We start from the raw sequence: 19,308 nt of genomic DNA, 5'->3' as shown, positions 1-19,308 counted from the left end.
AATGGAATAAGAAACCTACAATGCATGAAAATAAACAATAAAAGGATAACCCTAAAATAACAATAAAGTCTAAAACTTCAGGTGTGAACTCAGTGTTTTAAAATGTGCTAAGAAAGTTTTTCTTTTTTTACTTATGGAGTATATACGGAAGAAAATAGAGGGTATCCCAGATACTGATACACTTATAAATATGACTATAACAAATATTAGAAGACTATTTCAAGCTTGAATATAACAACAGAAACAACCAATGGGCATGTTAGCCAGTATTGCAGTTACATATGTGTAGTAATATAGTTCATTTTAAAAAATCCTGTGTGCGCCACATAGTCTTCCTCCCTCATCCCTAAGCCCTGGCAACCTTTTTTTTTTTTTTTTACTGTTTCTGTAGTTTTGCCATTTTTAGAATTACAGCTGGAATCATATAGTATACAGCCTTTTCAGGCTGGCTTCTTTCACTTTGTTAAGATGCATTTAAATAGGGTGCACTTAATTTTCCTCCATATCTTTTCATGGCTTGATAACTCATTTCTTTTTAGTGCTGAATAATAAAGACTAATTCACTATCTGGATATATCACAGTTTATTAATTCACGTATTGAAGGACATCTTAGTTGCTTCAAGTTTTGGCAATTATGAATAAAACTGCTATAAACATTTGTGTGGACATAAGTTTTTAGCTACTTAGGGCAAATACCAAGGATCATGACTGCCAAATCTTACTATAAAAACAACATGTTTCAGTATACACATAATGAGTAAATATATTGACAGTGTTAGGAACCAAAGATTCTCACTTTGGTACAAGGCTAATATAAATATCAACTGGGGGATGGAAAGGAAAAAACCTGTTTTAATGGACTGAAAATATAAATACCATGATTATATATAAACATACCACAGATACTTGTATAAGTACAAGTATATATTAATATAGGCAAGTATCACCCATGGATGTAGGAAAGCACTGAGTACTAAAATTGTTTGGAAACAGGATATTCCTAGTTTTTCCCTTCCAGTCTTATAACATATGTACTATATAAGTTCAAGGCATACAGCATAACAACTTGACTTACATCATGAAATGATTATCACAAAAAGTTTAGTGAACATTCATCATCTCATACAGGTATAAAATGAAATAGGAAAAAAAATTCTGTATGATGAGTACTCTCAACTTTCACATATAAGGCAGTGCTAAATTATACTAATCATGTTGTATATTACATCCTTAATACTTACTTATAACTGGAAGCTTCTAACTTTGAACCTTCTGATTACCTTCATACAATTCCCCCTCCCACCCCAGCCACAAATCTGATCTCTTTTTCTGTGACTTTTTTTTTTGAAGTATAGTTGACCTACAACACTGTTAGCTCCTGGTAAACACCACAGTGATTTAATATTACATAGTGGAGATGGTGAAGGAAAGGGAAGCCTGGCATGCTATAGTCCATGGGGTCACAGAGTCGGACACGACTTAGCAACTGAACAACATTGACTGTATCCCCCCCACAGTGCATTTCATCCTCTTGACTCATTTACTTTGTAACTGGAATTTATACTTCTTAATCTCCCTGTACTCCTTAATCTTCCTCACCTATTTCTTTCGTCCCCCACCCCTCCCCTGGAAATCACCTATTTGTTCTAGCTGTAACTGTTCCTGCTTTGTTATGTTTGTTAACTTTTAAGATTCCACATGTAAGTGAAATCATATAGTTTTTGTCTTTCTCTGACTTTTTTCACTTAGCATAATACTTTCTAGGACCATCCATGTTGCCACAAATGCCACAATTTCATTCTTTTTTTTATGGCTAAGGCAAGAATACTGGAGTGGGTAGCCACTCCCTTCTCCAGGGGATTGTCCTGACTCAGGGACTGAACCTGGGTCTCCTGCATTGCAGGCGGATTCCTTACCATCTGAGCCATCAAGGAAGCCCCAATATTCTAAGTCACACCCCTACAGCCACCCACCACATCCTCTTTATCCAGGCTGCTTCCCTATCTTGACTATTGTAAATAAGCTGCAGTGAACACAGGAGTGCATATATCTTTTCTAATTAGTGTTTCTGTTTAGATAAATACCTAGGAGTGGGATTTCTGGTCATATGGAAGCTCTACTTTTAAGTTTTTGAAGAATCTCCATACTGTTTTCATTGTGGCTGTACCAATTTTCATTCCCACCAACAGTGCACAAGGGTTCCCTTTTCTTCACATGTTATTCACATAGTTTTGAAGCATCCCTCCAAAGATAAATAATCATGAAAAGTTAAAAGGTGGTACCTTTCAAATTGAAAGGTTTTTGAACACTGTTTTGTAACAAAATTATGTCAAACTTAGTATCATCAGTAATGGGATGAAATGACAGTATATGCCTTCTGATGTAATGCATAGAAAATACAACATCTCCAAGGCAGTACTGATTTCAAAATATTTCACCTGAATTTAATGAAGACACAATGCCCAAAATGAGGGATATGCTATAAAATGACTCTTTAAGACAATGTCATGAAAAAAAAGTCAACTATTTTCTTTAAACTGTTCTAGTTTAAAGGAAACTAGAAACGCATGACATTTGAATACAATATGCAAAGCTTGATTATATCCAAATTAAAAAACAGCCCCAAAGGGCAGTATTGAAACAATGGAAGAAATCAGAATATTGAACACAATACTGGGTAATAGTGTTCATGTTGAATTTGCTGAGTGTGATAACTGTATTTGAAGTCACATGGCAGAATGCCCTTGTTTGTAAGACATACATGTTGAGATATTTAGGGATGATATGTTAAAATGTGTGCAACTAGCTCACTGCAAAATTCAATGTTTACATACTCTGTGTGTGTGTGTGTCTGTGGTCAGTTGTCTCCAACTCTTCAGTCCATGGAATTTTCCAGGCAAGAATACTAGAGTGGGATGCCATTCGGTCAGCTTTCTTTTTGCTTTCTCCTCCTTCCTTCCCTTTCCTTCTCATAATGCAGCACAAAACTTAATAGCTCAAAACAACATGACTTCTAACTCATACCTCTGGAGGTAAGAAGACTTAGGCTGAGATGAGCTGTGCTTGGCTTTAGTATACAGGTTGTGTCCAGTGTTGTTCCATCCTCATCCTTGAATCAGTGGGCTATACCGAAAATGTTCTCACAGACATGGCAGAAGAACAAGAGGGTAGTTACTGCAGCAGCATATTTCAAGCCACAGGTTACTTTACTTGGTGTATTAAGTTTCCTAGGATTGCTACAACAAATTAGCACAAACTGGGTGGCTTTAAAAAGCAAACCTAAATTCTCTCATCGTTTGGAGGCTGAAAGTCTGCAATTGAGGTGTCAGCAGGGCCCTGATCCCTCCGAAGACTAGGGAAGGATCCTTACTCACCATTTCCTAGCTTCTGGTTGTTGCCAGTGATCCTTGGCATGCTTTGGCTCATAGCAGCATCAGCTCAGTCTCTTAGCTTCATCATTATATGGCCTTCTTCCCTGTGTGTGTCTGCATACCTCTAAATCTCTATAAGCATATCAGTCATCAGACTTCGGGTTTACCCTAATTCCATATAAATTTATCTTAACTTGATGATATCTGAAAAGGTCACGTTCACAGATACTAGAGGTTAGGATTTAAACACAGTTTTCTGAAGGACACAATTCAATGCTGTCTACTAATATCCCATTGGCCAAAGGAACTCATAGGGTCAAGCCCAAAATGGAAAATTAAACTAAACCCATTGTGAGGGTTTGGTATAATTCACATGGCCAAATTCAAGAATTTAACAGGGAGAGTGACTTTTTGAATAATAAATGTGTATATGTACATATAATGTATGATGTACATAATATATGTAGACATACGTGTGTATATATATAAGAGAAAGTGAACAAATGGAGCTAAATTGGTGAATCTGGATGGTTACTTATTATTGCTTATTATGTCAAATATCAACAAGTCTGGACTTAGGTAAGGAGAAGTTGTTTTAAAAGACTATTGTAATACCAGAACTCACTGATCACAAAATCTGCAAATGTCTCAAAAGGAAAAAAAAAGTTTTTTAAAAATAAAATTAGGAAGAGGTGTGTGTATATGTTAGTCGCTCAGTCATGTCCAACTCTTTTTGACCCCATGTACTATAGCCCACCAGGCTCCTCTATCCATAAAATGCTCCAGGCAAGAACACTGGAGTGGGTAGCCATTTCCTTCTCCACAGGATCTTCCTGACCCAGGGATCAAACTCAGGTCTCCTGCATTGCAGATAGATTCTTTACCATCTAAGCCACCTGGGAAGGGAGAGGTAGGCAGGGCTAATAGTAACTTCGTGTGGGAGTATGGCAAGGGGATACAGCGAGCAGATAGTATAATCAGGGTGTTGGAACAGGAGTATTTTTCCCTCTATGGTTGATCAATTCTCTGAATGAACCATTAAGCAGGGATGTCTGTATTTCAGGACTTGAGTTTGGAGATGAGTTAAAGTTCAGGGGCCTAGGAGGAGAAGAGAAGTCTAACTAAAATTTGGTCAAACCAAATTATAGGTAAGTAATGGGTAATTGTCAATACTCTTGTAACTCTTCTGTAGGTTTAAATTATTTCAAAATAAGATTTTTTAAAAGTTAAGAGTTAGTACTTAGCTACAGTTTTGGAATGCATTTTTTATTCTCCCAAAACATCAAGATATTTTCCTAGCTTTACTTTGCCCCTCTTTCCAGTAACTAGACTTTGAGTAAAGACCCTGACATTACAGCCTAGTAGGCTGTAGATTTATTTGCTCCTAATTTTACCTTCACTGGAAAGAATAAAAACTTACTTAAAAAATACCACAATGTTTAAAGGGTCCAAAGTTTTTCAGAGGAGAAAGTAAGTAGTTTGTAATTTAATCCCATCAAGCAGATATTAATACATACCCTGGGAACTAACTAAACAAATTAAGATTCAGAGGAATCCAATTAAAGAGCAGCATATTCTTATATTTCAAGTTGCAAGAATTCTTAAAATTTATGAGTCTTGAATGAGTTACTTAGAAATTGACTGTATTAAGATTCCTAGGTGGTGACTATAGTTAATAACACTGAATTGTATATTTGAAAACTGCTAAGAGAAAAGGTCTTGTAAGTTCTTTCTTGTGATGAGAACTTTTAACTATGTGTGGTGATGAATGTTAACTAGATGTACTATGCTGAGCATTTAGCAATATATATTGAATCAACTTGTATACCTTAAACTCTTAATGTTGCATCAATTATATCTTAATTTTAAGAAAAGACTTCTTAGGATGCAATAAGCTTCTGGTTAATGAGTTAATCACTGGGAGAAATACCTCCTTTTTCAATAAAAACTCTATAGCTATATATTAAATATAAAAATAAGCTCTATATCAACTAAGGATAAGCATTTCTCTTTTTCTTAATTATAAAGAGATACTCAGGACTCATCAGAGAAGGCAATGGCAACCCACTCTAGTACTATTACCTGGAAAATCCCATGGACAGAGGAGCCTGGTAGGCTGCAGTCCATTAGGTCGCTAAGAGTCAGACATGACTGAGAGACTTCACTTTCACTTTTCACTTTCATGCATTGGAGAAGGAAATGGCAACCCACTCCAGTGTTCTTGCCTGGAGAATCCCAGGGACAGGGGAGCCTGGTGGGCTGCCATCTATGGGGTCGGACACAGAGTCAGACACGACTGAAGTGACTTAGCAGCAGCAGCAGCAGCAGGACTCATAGTCAGAATATAGGAAGAACTACAACAAATCAATAGGAAAAAGACAATCCATGTAAAAAAAAAAAAGGGCAAGAGAACTGAACAACACTGCCCCAACCAAAGGTTATCCAGATAACCAAATATATTCTTAAATAGTGCCCTACTACATCACTAATTAATAATCAGAAATGCAAATTAAGCCTACAATGAGATAGCAAAAATGGTTAAAATTTAAGAAGATTAGCAATGACAAGTATTGGTAATAATTAGAATAACTGGAAGTTATCCTGATGATGAGAGTGTAATTGGTACAAGTTCTTAGAAAGCAGTTTGGCAGTATTGGATAAAGCTGAAGAGAGCAAACCCTGTGACACCAATGCCACTTCTAGGTATATGCCCCCTCCTTCAAATGTATACGCTTGTGTACAGAGTGACATGTATAATGACAAACTTCTATGAACAGTAGAACAATAGAATGACTAAATGAGTTTTTGCTGTATTCATGCTGAAAAAGACAAAAAGCGGTCTGTGACAGTTAGGAGCTAGCCAGATACTCAGAGCCAGGCTGTGTTGTTCTTGTGTTGAACAAAAACAGGTTCACAGAACAACAATATTAGAAATGGCTACTCTGTGATGGTGATGGATTAAGAGAAAAACAAGATGCCACAAACAGGCATAAAGGTACATTTTCCAATCCACAAACATGACCAAGTATTTCTCTATCCTGACTAATATGAATTACCAACTACAGTTTTAGCCTCCTCCCATTTTTTTCACTTTCTGCATGAGAATTATTAATATAGCCAACAATAAAATTCTGAGTTACTCCTAATTTTAAAAAACATTTTTTTTCTTCTGCTTGAGACATTTGCAGATTTTGTGAAGAGTGAGTTCTGTTATTGCAATGGTCTTTTAAAGCAGCTTCTCCTTACCTAAGTCTATATTTGTTGATATCTGACATAGTCCTACTTCAAACCACCCCCAAATCACCTTTCACTCAATTAAATACAAGTCCTGAACTAAGTATCAATGAAAAGAGACCAGATTCTGAAGATTACCTACTGCACTTTTTTTTTTAACATTCTATACACTATATATAGTTGTTTTTGTTTTCCACAAAGGGAATAACGAGCATCAGACAGTGTCAGAAGACAGGTTCTAGTTCTTAAATTGCTAGGAGTAGCTGTATGGACTGGGCAAGTGATTTAATCATTTGGGACTTAGTTTTTCATCTATTTAAAAAAAAGGGGAGGGACTTACATGGTGGTCCAGTGCCTCAGACTCAGTGCTCCCAACACAGGCGGGCCCAGGTTAGATCCCTGGTCAGGGAACTAGATTTCACATACTGCAACTAAGAGTTTGAATCCTGTAACTAAGACCCAGTGCAATCAAATAAATATTTTTTGAAAGGGGGTGGGGAGAAGGACCTAATTTTTCTGAGTTGCATTCTTAAACATTCTATGACCTTATGACTATTAAAGAAACTCTGAACAAATACCTTGCACAATTTCTATTGGGCCATTTTCAATATATTTAAGTAGTCTATTATTTAATTTCCTCTAAAATCTAAAGCCAAACATTTGTCTTCACTTCATTTATCTACTATATTATTTGGGAAGCAGATTTACATACTAATTATGAGCATGAATTGTGTCAGACAAAACTAAATTATCTTAATTAATAAAACTTTATTATTATTATTTCATATTTACTAGGTAGAGGGCCCTAGGGGAATAACATAACCTCTCAATTTCATCTGTAAAAAAGAAATAATGTGTACTCTATAAAGTTGTTGATGCAAGGGTTAAATCAGATAATGCATGTGAATTACTTAACACATACCAGAATATAGAAATATACCCAATAAGTACTAATTCCATCATAATCATGAGTAACAAACCAGTTGCTGGTTTTTGAGGATTTGAGCATTTGAGGATTCCAGGGAAAAGAATGGATTTATGCATATCATGAGGCAAGTTGAACAGCTGCCCTATCCAATGTACCTACTGGACCCCAGCTTCCTGAAGGATGATGTCTGTCTGTCCTTTTTTCTTTTCCTACTGATCATTTCCTCCAAGCCCCCACCCCCACCTAGCTGGTTCAGGCTTCAGAAGACTCTGCGGGATCTTTCTGCCTTTCCTTTGGTCTCCAGGCGCAGTGTGTGGGGTGTGCCCAGCACCTTAACACCTCGCTGTTCGCCGCAGCATCCCCAGCCGGCTCACAGACACGATGACTTCAGCCTTAAGCTCGCTTAACGAGTATCCTCATTGGCTTCTCAATTCCCAAAGGGAAACGAAAGCTGAGTTTGCTGTTGCTTTGGCAACAAATTTCAACCTCTACCTAACTTTCCAGAATGAGAACATATCTATTAATACATTTGATAGACTGGGGACTGGAGAGTTGAGTTGCTCAACGTAATTTTTCTTCCAAGTTCAAAACAGCTAACACAGCTCGGTTAGCCTTTGGAGGCGCTGCGGTTAGAGGCTAGCAAAACCGGAACCTGTTGGCAGAGAAGTTTAAAGTATACCCGCAACAGGTGGCAGCTGCTGCTGAGAGTGCGCTTCTGAGAAAAGAATGGCGACTGCATGCAGAAAACTCCTGCAAAGCAGGCAAGTGGAAACTCTTCTCCTTTTTCTGTGCTTATCTGTGGGGGGTGCAGCAACCATTCGCTATTCAGTGGCAGAAGAGATGGAGAGCGGCTCATTTGTAGCTAATGTGGCTAAGGACCTGGGGCTGGAGGTAGGGAAGCTGGCTGCGCGCGGGGCGCGGCTCGTTTCCGAGGGCAATAAACTGCATTTCCGGCTCCACCGCAAAACAGGGGATCTGTTCGTGAAGGAGAAACTGGATCGGGAGTCACTCTGTGGCAAAGCCGACCCCTGCGTTCTGCACTTTGAGGTAGTCCTGATGGAGCCACTGCGGTCCTTTCGTGTGGAGGTCAGGGTATTTGATATCAATGACAATGCCCCGGTTTTCCTAAACAAGGAGCCTCTTTTAAGGATTCCGGAGAGCACCCCCCTGGGTTCACGGTTTCCTCTGCAGAGCGCCCAGGATCTGGATGTCGGACTCAACGGTCTCCAAAACTACACCCTAAGCGCCAATGAGTATTTCCACTTGCACACCCGCTTCCGCAGCCACGGGCCCAAATATGCTGAACTAGTGCTGGATAAACCCCTGGATAGAGAGGAGCAGCCGGAAGTCAACTTGACAATTACAGCTGTGGACGGAGGGTCTCCACCCAAGTCTGGCACCGCCCACATCCGGGTTAAGGTTCTGGACGTCAATGATCACGTGCCCCAATTCTCTCGACTGGTGTACCGCGCTCAGGTACCGGAAAATAGCGCCAACGGGTCCCTGGTGGCTACGGTGACTGCCACAGACCTGGACGAGGGCTCCAACAAGGAGATAACTTACTCTTTAGCTCAAAACCCAGAAGTAATTCTCCAGACATTTCAGATTCACTCTGAAACTGGAGAAATTCGACTCAGAGGACCCCTAGATTTTGAAGTGATTGAAACATACGACATTGACATTCAAGCTACCGATGGAGGAGGCCTCTCTGCCCACAGCAAAGTCCTGGTGGAAGTGATGGATGTTAATGACAATCCTCCTGAAGTTACAGTCTCCTCTGTGTCCAGCCCTCTCCCTGAGGACTCTCCACTACAGACTGTCGTGGCCCTTTTTTCTATCCGAGACCGGGACATTCGAGTGGGCGGAAAAATCACCTGCTTTCTCAAAGACGACCTTCCCTTTGCAGTCAAACCTACATTCCGGAACTCCTACTCACTGGTCACTGACAGAGGCTTGGATCGGGAGGAGGTCTCTGGCTATAATATCACCCTTGTTGCCATGGATACTGGACCACCCACTCTGTCCTCGGAGACTGTGATAGAAGTGCTAATATCAGACATTAATGACAACCCCCCAGTATTTCAGGAAGATTCCTACATCTTGACTGTTAGAGAAAACAACAGCCCTGCAGTTTTTATTGGCAAAGTCCTTGCTGAGGATCTAGATTTGGGTGAGAATGCCAAAGTAACATATTCCCTGTTGCCTCCAAAAAGTGGAGATATATCAGTCTTTGCTTACATCTCCATAAATTCAGACAATGGGAAACTCTATGCATTGAGAACGATGGATTATGAGGCCATTCAACATTTTCAGTTTGTGGTAATGGCAACTGATGGGGGCTTCCTGTCACTGAGTAGCCAGGTTACTGTCAGAGTGGTTGTCCTGGATGACAATGATAACCGTCCAATGATCTTGTACCCACTGCAAAATGGCACTTTGCCCTGCAATGACCTGGTGCCCAGGTCTGCAGAGGCAGGCTACCTGGTGACCAAGGTGGTGGCAGTGGATGGTGACTCAGGTCAGAATTCTTGGCTTTCATATCATCTATTTAAAGCCACTGACCTTGGGTTATTCTCTGTTCAGCAACAAAATGGGGAAATCCGTACATTGCGGCAGGTATCTGAGAGAGACCCCGTGATGCAGAAACTGGTCATTCTTGTTCAGGATCATGGCCAACCAGCTCTTTCTACTACTGTCTCACTTAACATTCTCCTGGTAGATGGCTTTTCTGAGCCCTATCTGCAGTTTCGGGATACATTTAAGCATCCTACAAGGGTAAATCCATCCACTAAATATTTAGTCATTTCTCTGGCTGTGCTTTCCTTTCTCTTTCTCCTCTCTGTCACAGTGATCTTCATTATACATATCTGCCAGAAGATAAAACACAGGGAAAAGTTCACAATTCAAGAGCATTTCTATGATGACTGCAATTTTTCTAACAACCTGGTACAAGGAGGAGCCAGTGGACCCATATCGCAGCCTTGTTCCTATGAGATGTGCTCAGCCACTGGCACTAGCAATAGTGAGTTCCGGTTTCTTAAGCGCTTTATGCCCAACTTCCCTTTCCCCCATGGAAATGGAGAGGCAAACACAGAGGCTGGCTCCAGATTACCACTAGATTCTGATAGGAACAGGTCTCGGGGGTCAGAGGGCCAAGCCCAAGTATCTGATGACTATATGTAACCATTACCCATGTCTCCTGTGGAAGTTCACTAGTTCTGGCTCTGGAAACAGTTCCATAGATACTGTGTTATTTTGCTTTTAAGTTATTTTCTATTAGAAAGTTACACATGCTTAAGGGAAGAGAACTAGCTTCTAGTTTTGATGTATCAGAAAGCAGTCAGGTTGAGAAGTAGAAATATAGTTTATCATTATTCAGAAATTTCTAGATTTTTGTCCCTTGATGAGTAGAGATCATTTCTGAATCAACGTCTTGTACCACCATTCACAATCATGCAAATGTCTGGTGAATGGTGGTCCTCAATAGATAACTAGATGGGAGGAAGGATAAAGAAGAAAAAGGATTTGCCTTATTTGCAAATATAAAGACAGATATAAGGCTAAAGAGATTCAGTTCAGGAATGTTTGCTAAAATTAAGTTAGATTTCTTAATGGTTTTTGGGGAGCCTGAGGCAAGTCTTAGGTCTCTCTATACCTATCTCGTTCTCCATCAGAGAATAGTTATTTGAATGTCGAGAACGAAAAGTGGATGAGGAAAAAAACAGACTACAAACAGATCTACAGAAGATACTCGTGTCGGATTCATGTTGAAGTATGGCAAAACCAATACAATATTGTAAAGTAAAAAAAAAAAAAAGGAAAAAGAATTCATTAATACCAATTAAGTAGCCTTAAAAAAAGAAAGATTTTCACCTATTATCAGAGTTGATCTTAAGCCATTTTCCCCTCTGAGCATGCTGATGTGATGACATACATGGAGACTAAGAAAGAGGTAGTTCCTAGCGTATCATTCATAAAATGGAGTAGGGAATCAAATTCAATCTATAAGCTATTTTAAGTTCTCTCATTCTAAACTTAAAAAACTGAAATTAAAATATTAATATTTCAAGGATACAATTAATATTACCAATTGTGCCTTAACTGTTTAAGAGTTGCTTTAATGAGTCTTTAGTTATGTACCTTATTTTACATAACGTGTAAACACAGACCCACAAGGGGTATGTTAAGCACACATAAGCACAATATTTATACCTGGTATTTCAAGGGTAGAGCAGCAGTACCTCTAGTTTGGGCAAATAGCTTCAATTACCTATTTAACTTTGAAATGCATATAAATCTACATTTCTACTGGAAGTTTCAAGTTACAACAAAAGTTTTTAAAAAGGATTTAAATTGCTTATGAGATAATTTTAGACTCATAAAACTGCAATAGTATAGAGTTATCATTTACTTTTCACCTGGCTTCCCTTAATGTTACCATCTTACATAACCATAGCACTGCTTCTGCTAAGTCACTTCAGTCGTGTCCGACTCTGTGCGACCCCATAGACAGCAGCCCACCAGGCTCCCCAGTCCCTGGGATTCTCCAGGCAAGAACACTGGAGTGGGTTGCCATTTCCTTCTCCAATGCATGAAAGTGAAAAGGGAAAGTGAAGTCACTCAGTCATGTCCGACCCTCAGCGACCCCACGGACTGCAGCCTACCAGGCTCTTCCATCCATGGGATTTTCCAGGCAGGAGTACTGGAGTGGGGTGCCATTGCCTTCTCCAAACCATAGCATAGTCAACAAAATTAAGAAATTAACATTGGTACAATTTTATTAACTAAACTACAAATGTTATTCAGATTTTACCCTACTGTCCTTTTTCTTTTCAAGGATCCAGTCTAGGATCTCACAATGAATTTAGTTTCTGCTATTCACCATCGTCCCTTAACCTTTTGTCTTTCATGACCTTGAGACTTTTGAAGAGTAATGGTCAGTTATTTGTAAAATGTCTCTCAATTTCTTCTAGTTACATTGAGGTATAATTGACACAGCACTGTTTAAGTTATACAGCATATGATTACCACAATAAGCTTGTTGTTAACAAGTATGTCCCTCAACTTGACATTGTCTTTGTTTTCTCATAATTAGATTGTTCTGCATTACTGGGAAGAGTATTACAGAAATGATACTGTGACCTTCTCAATCCATCATGTCAGGGGGTACATGATGTCAAAATGTCTTATCTGGTAATGTTAACATTTTTTTACTGTGGTAGAATATTAACGATTTTTAAGTATATAGTTCAGTAGTGTTAAAGTGATGTCAATCTTTAGCACTTGGTTAAGATAAAATTTACTATAATGTTACTATTTTTCCTCTGGTAATTAATATGGGGAGAGATACTTTGAAACTACAATGCAAATATAATGTTTCTGCTTTAACTTTTGCCCACTAATTTTAGTATCCATTACTGGCTGTTTCCTGTGGCAGTTAATAACTGTGGCAGTGAATGGTGAATTTCTGATTCCTTTTACACTAATTAACTGAAATTCTTTAAAGAATGCTCGTCACTTCTCCTACATTTATATTTTACTCATTTCTTTATATATGGATTCATGGACATTTACTGTATTATTTGGACTATAACCCAATGTTACCATTTTATGAGCAAACTCTTATCTGGGATGAAGAGCAGATTTTTAAGCCTGGAATTATCCATATAGAGCAAAATTTATTCAAAATGAGTATTTCTTTGTAATACTATGTTACATTATCTTAAAGCAAACATAAAAATCTTTTAACTTGTTTATGTTTGTTTATAATGTTTTAACTCTAAAGGAAAATTACATTAACTTGATTTTAAATTTCCATTAGTTATAAAATTAATAGATATTAACTATGCAAATTTAAAATTAGACATATTTATATATTTATAAGCTAAGTATAATAAAGTTGTCATTTAAATATAGATTTACATGCTGAAATTAAAATGGAATTGATCTCTTTGTCTTTAATTCTACCAAAGAAAAAAATATATATATTGCTTTCTCTGTGTCTGTGCTTTTTGTTGTTTTATATTTACAGATAAATCTGTCTCATTCTCAAAAGCAAAATTTATCCATATAATTCTCATATATAAAGGTTTATTTTCTACAGAGTTGAATATCAAAGTACATGATTAATCACACATCCTCTTCAGCCTAAAATTTGACCTCATTTCCAAATCTATATAACTTTTTATAATATTATAGAAATATTTGTTGTATTTACAGAACACTGAAACATAATATTAAAAAGTAAAAAAAAGTAACAAGTGTTTTGTTTCAACTGGTAAAGCAAGCAAAAGTAACAAGTGTTTTGTTTCAACTGGTAAAGCAAGCTAATGTTTTTATGTACCGAGCTTTTCTCTAAACAGAGATAATAGATAAAATTTTAAATTCAAACACTAGAAATGAAGCAAACATAGCCACTACAGAAAGATTCCTGAACTTATTCATTGTAGTATGTTTCACACCTATGGAAGCTGGAATACAAAGACTACATGCTAAACCTTATAGCTAACAGGCTCAATGAAATCAACTGTACTATTTTGGATAAGTAATATTTTGTACTATGTTGGATCAGAAGCCAAAGTCACTATTATAAGACCTGATTCTAGACCATGGCTGGGTGGTCTAGGGATAAATAATGGTGGGGAGAGAAAGGATAGAGAATATACTTTTAAAAATGTACTACTCATAATGCAATTTTTAAAAAAGATAGTTGTAAAGATGATTTCAGGACTATACCCACAAAACAGATAATTAATTATGGCAGAAGCAAACCATGAGGCTAAAATAAAACTGGATTTTATATATATATACACACACATATATATGTAAATGATTAGAAATTTTAGAAATAAAACATTGTCAGGCAATAAAACCTCAGTAGATGGTATAAAATTTAATATGGGAGTTACTGAAGAACAAATTAGTAAATTTGTATATAACTAAGGGATTCATCAATAACAGAACAAAAAGTAACAAACCACCCAAAACTTAATGGAGGGAGGGATATAGGCCTACCTCTTGAATATGTAAGTGTCAAAAAATCTTGGGCCCAAGTTTTAAACCAGCCACAGAATACACAGAACATAGACTGAAAAAAACCCTAGCATAGATAGGCTCAGTTGATGATACAAAAGAAGAGAATGGGGGGAAAGAAAGAGAAAAGATAGTACTGACTCTGGTTCTTGCCAAGATGACAAATTAGCATGAGCTGCAGAAATCCTATTTCAAGATCACAGGTCAGAACATTACCAACCTCTCAACAAAGAAAGCCCAGGACCAATTGGTTTAATGGATGAATTCCAAATATTTCAAGAATAATTATTAATCCTTCTTAAACTCTCTCAAAAAACAGAGAACATTTCCAAACTTACTTTACGAGGCCAACATCACCCTGATACCAAAGCCAGACAAAGACACAAGAAAACCGCAAGTCAATATCCCTGGATGACTATAGATACAAATATCCTCAATGAAATACTAGCAGACCAAATTTAATAGCATATTACAACATGACCAAATGGAATTTATCACTGGGTTGCAAAGATGCTTCAACGTATCCAAATGAATGTGATATAGTACATAAACAGAAGGAAGAACAAAATCACAGATCATCCTGATAAGATCGAGGAGGGCTACAATGTGCTCAGTGACCCATGCAAGCACGAAATCTTCAACTGCTGACAGGTGGAAGGCCTGAAGGGCGGCGGCCCCAGTGGCAGGAGAAGTAGCGGCACTAATGGTATCTCCTTCAGCTACACACTCCACGGAGACTCTCATGCCATGTTTGCTGAGTTCTTCGGTGGCCAAAATCCCTTTGACACCTTTTTTTGGCAGCGCAATGGGGAGGAAGGCATGGACATCGATGACCTGTTCTCTGGCTTCCCTATGGGCATGGGTGGCTTCACCAACATGAACTTTAGCCGCTCCTGTCCTGTCCATGAGCCCACCCAAAAGAAACAAGATCCCTCTGTCACCCATGACCTTAGGGTCTCACTTGAAGAGATTGACAGCAGCTGTAACAAGAAGATGAAAATCTCTCATATGTGGCTGAATCCCGACAGAGAGAGCATCCACAATGAAGACAAAATCTTGACTGTGGAAATGAAGCAGGGGTGGAAAGAAGGGACCAAAGTCACCTTCCCCAAGGAAGGAGACCAGACTTCCAACAACATTTCAGCTGATATCATCTTTGTTTTAAGGGACAAGCCACATAATATATCTAAGAGAGATGACTCTGATGTCATCAGGATCAGTCTTTGGGAGGCTCTGTGTGGCTGTACAGTCAATGTCCTCACTACGACATCAGGACCATACCTGTTGTGTTCAAAGATGTCATCAGGCTTGGCATGCAGTGAAAAGTTCCCAGAGAAGCCCACCCTCTCCCCAAGGTGCCCAAGAAACATGGGGACCTCATTATTGAGTTTGAAGTGATCTTTCCGGAAAGGATTCCCCAGATGTCAAGAACCATTCTTGAGCAGGTTCTTCCATTATAATCAACCCATGTTACCCAAGGACTGACCAGGGACTGTTCCAGAGCTCAAGGATTTCTGGACCATTCCACCAGCTGTGGACCTGAAGAAGGGCTCAGGGATGGCTTTTGTACTACTGAATGTTTTCCAGAGAATATATTATAATCTTTCAAAAAAAAAAAAACCACATGATCATCCTAACAGATGCAGACCAAGTATTTGACAAAATTTAACACCCTTTCAGGATAAAAGCTCTCAACAAATTAGGTATATATATATAAGGAATTCTTCTCAGTACATGAAGGCCATATAGTAAAGGCCCAAAACTAACATCATACAAAATGATGAAAAGTTGAAAGGTTTTTTTCTAAGATCTAGAATAAGGCAAAGATAAAGATGTCCACTCTCACCACTTCTATTCAATATAGTTCTGGGAGTCCTAGCCAAGACCATTAGGTAAGAAAAAGAAATTTAAAAGAACATTCAAATCAGATAGAAAAAAGTAAAATTATTTGCAGATGGCATGATCTTATGCACAGAAAAGCCTAGACTCCACATTAAACAAACTGTTAGAACAAGTGAAATCAGTAAAGTTGCAGGATACAAAATCAGTGTACAAAAATCAGTTGCATTTCTATGCACTAACAACAAAGTATCCAGACAGGAAATGAAGAAAACAATATATTACATTAGTAGAAAAATAATAAAATACTTAGAAGTAAACTAACAAGGAGGTGAGAGACTTGATACTGGAAAACTACAAAGCATAACTGGAAAAAAACGCAAATGGAAAACATCTTGTGTTTATGTATAGGAATATTAACATTGTTAAAATGTCTATTCTACCTAGAGCAATCTACAGAGTTAGTATAGATCTATTAAAATCCTAATGGAATTTTTTTTTCAGAAATAAATGCTAAAATTAACAGAACCACAAAAGACCCCAAATAGCCAAAGAAATTTTAAGCAAGAAAAATAAAGCTGGAGGCATCACATTTCCTTATTTAAAAATACAGTTCAAAGTCACAGTAATATAAACAATATGGCACTGGTATAAAGATAGATGAATTAACCAACCAAACAAGATAGAGAGTCCAGAAATAGAACTACTTATATATGGTGAGTTGATCTTTGACAAGGGTGCCAAGAATACTCAGTGGGGAAAGGACAGTGTCTTCAATAGATAGTTTTAGGAAAACTGGATATCCACATGCAAAACAATGATATTGGGACCTTACACCATTAAAAAAATTACCTCAAAATGGGTAAAGATGTAAATGTAGGAATTGAACAAGAACTCCTAGAAGAAAACCTAGAGAAAAGCTTCTTGACATTGGCCTTGGCAATTTCTTGGATATAATACCAAAAGCAGAGGCAGTATGGGGACTTGAATCATAAACAGTTCACTACATTGATAAAACTTTCCCTAAATGATAGTGGCTCACTGTGATTTATGCTGAAAACCTTTCCTTTTTAGAGCCAGGTAGAGGGCTCTACCAGAGCCCAGTAAAACACCCTAGTCTCTGAGTTTCTAATGAGCTTCTCTAGCAGACAGCATTTCACAAATGTTGTCATAGTTCATAACTTGGAGGAATCAAATGTGACTTGTGTAACTCAACAGGGAGAGAATTTTTAGACACTTGTGCCTGCTTTCCTCCAGACTTCGCCCATGTCCCCTTACCCTTTGATTTAGCTTTGTACTTCTTTGTTCTAATATCTCTTGTTATTGTTTAGTCGTTAAGTCATGTCCAATTTTTTTGTGACCTCATGGACTGTAGCCCACTAGGCTCCTCTGTCCATGGGATTTCCCAGGCAAGAATATTGGAGTGGGTTGCCATTTCCTTCTCCAAGGGATCTTCCCCAGGAATCGAACCCTTGTCTCCAGCACTGGCAGGCAAATTCTTTACTGCTGAGCCACCAGGGAAGGTCCTGTGTGACTCCTCCTAGCAAATCAAAGCTGGGCGTGGTCTTGTGGATGCCTGATGTACCCCTCATTTTATGATACTAAAACTTGTCTAGAAAAAAGGAAAAGCTATTTCCAAATATCATTATCAACAGATACAAAAATTCTATAAATAAAATATTGGCAGAACCAATCCCAATTTCTTGGTCACTCTACCCCCTCCTACTGACTCTCTCCACCATTCCCAACCACCCTTTTTAAAATTGACTGATGCAATGACTGAACTGAGAAAATAGCAATGATTAAACATTAGACACCAGGTTTCTCTGGTGGTTCAGTGGTAAGGAGTTCGCATACTAATGCAGGAGATACAGGTTTGATCCCTGGTCCAGGAGGATCCCACATGCCACAGAGCAGCTGACTCCATGTGCCACAACTATTGAGCCCGTGCTCTAGAGCCCAGGAGTCATAACTACTGAGCCCATGTGTCACAATTACTGTGGCCTGCATGCCCTAGAGCCCATGCTCTGCAACAACACATCACAATGAGGAGCCCATGCCACACAACTAGAGAGCAGCCCTTGCTTGAAGCAACTAGAGAAAAGCCCGTGCAGCAGCAAAGACCCAGTGTAGCCAAAAATAAGACATAATTTAAAAAATCAGACTATAAGATTTCAACTTAAGAGTTAAAGATGGAATAAACATACTTTCCCCTATATTTCTTGATGAGTACAACTAAAAACCTTTCAAATTCTATATCAAACAAACATAAGGAAAATCCAAAAGATAAGAGAGAAGAGGACAGACCAATTATGAACTGGAACAACACAGACATGAGATTCTTACTTTCTCCCCACCGTGCACCTCACACTTGGAGTTTAAGATGCTAACAGTCCAGAAATGTCAATCAGTTCAGTTCAGTCGCTCAGTTGTGTCTGACTCTTTGTGACCCCATGAACCGCAGCACACCAGGCCTCCCTGTCCATCACCAACTCCCAGAGTCCACCCAAACCAATGTCCATTAAGTTGGTGATGCCATCCAACCATCTCATCCTCTGTCGTCCCCTTCTCCTCCTGCCCTCAATCTTTCCCAGCATCAGGGTTTTTTCAAATGAGTCAGCTCTTCGTATCAGGTGGCCAAAGTATTGGAGTTTCAGCCTCAGTCCTTTCAATGAATATTCAGGACTGACTTCCTTTAGGATGGACTGGTTGGATCTCCTTGTAGTCCAAGGGACTCTCAAGAGTCTTCTCCAACACTATAGTTCAAAAGCATCCATACTTCGGCATTCAGCTTTCCTTACATTCCAACTCTCACATCCATACATGACCACTGGAAAAACCATAGCCTTGACTAGATGGACCTTTGTGGACAAAGTAATGTCTCTGCTTTTTAATATGCTGTC

The 19,308-nt window shown here is 38.5% G+C and overlaps 1 protein-coding gene and 1 pseudogene across 1 annotated transcript; both read left to right on the top strand.

Moving 5' to 3' along the window:
- Positions 1-8,260: 8,260 nt before the first annotated feature.
- On the top strand, positions 8,261-10,717 carry PCDHB1 (protocadherin beta 1). Its single transcript, XM_040239885.1, has one exon. The coding sequence runs from the start codon at positions 8,261-8,263 to the stop codon at positions 10,715-10,717; it is 2,457 nt and encodes an 818-aa protein (XP_040095819.1).
- Positions 10,718-15,172: 4,455 nt separating this feature from the next.
- LOC120863549 lies at positions 15,173-16,026 on the top strand (annotated as a pseudogene).
- Positions 16,027-19,308: the final 3,282 nt, after the last annotated feature.

The sequence above is a fragment of the Oryx dammah genome, unplaced genomic scaffold, assembly GCF_014754425.2.
Source record: "Oryx dammah isolate SB20612 unplaced genomic scaffold, SCBI_Odam_1.1 HiC_scaffold_5, whole genome shotgun sequence".
Classification (NCBI taxonomy): domain Eukaryota; kingdom Metazoa; phylum Chordata; class Mammalia; order Artiodactyla; family Bovidae; genus Oryx; species Oryx dammah.
This window is presented reverse-complemented; position numbering and strand designations above follow the sequence as displayed.

Coding starts and splice junctions, on each gene's coding strand:
- PCDHB1 (XM_040239885.1), top strand. CDS start 8,261: ATGGCGACTGCATGCAGAAAACTCCTGCAAAGCAGGCAAGTGGAAACT.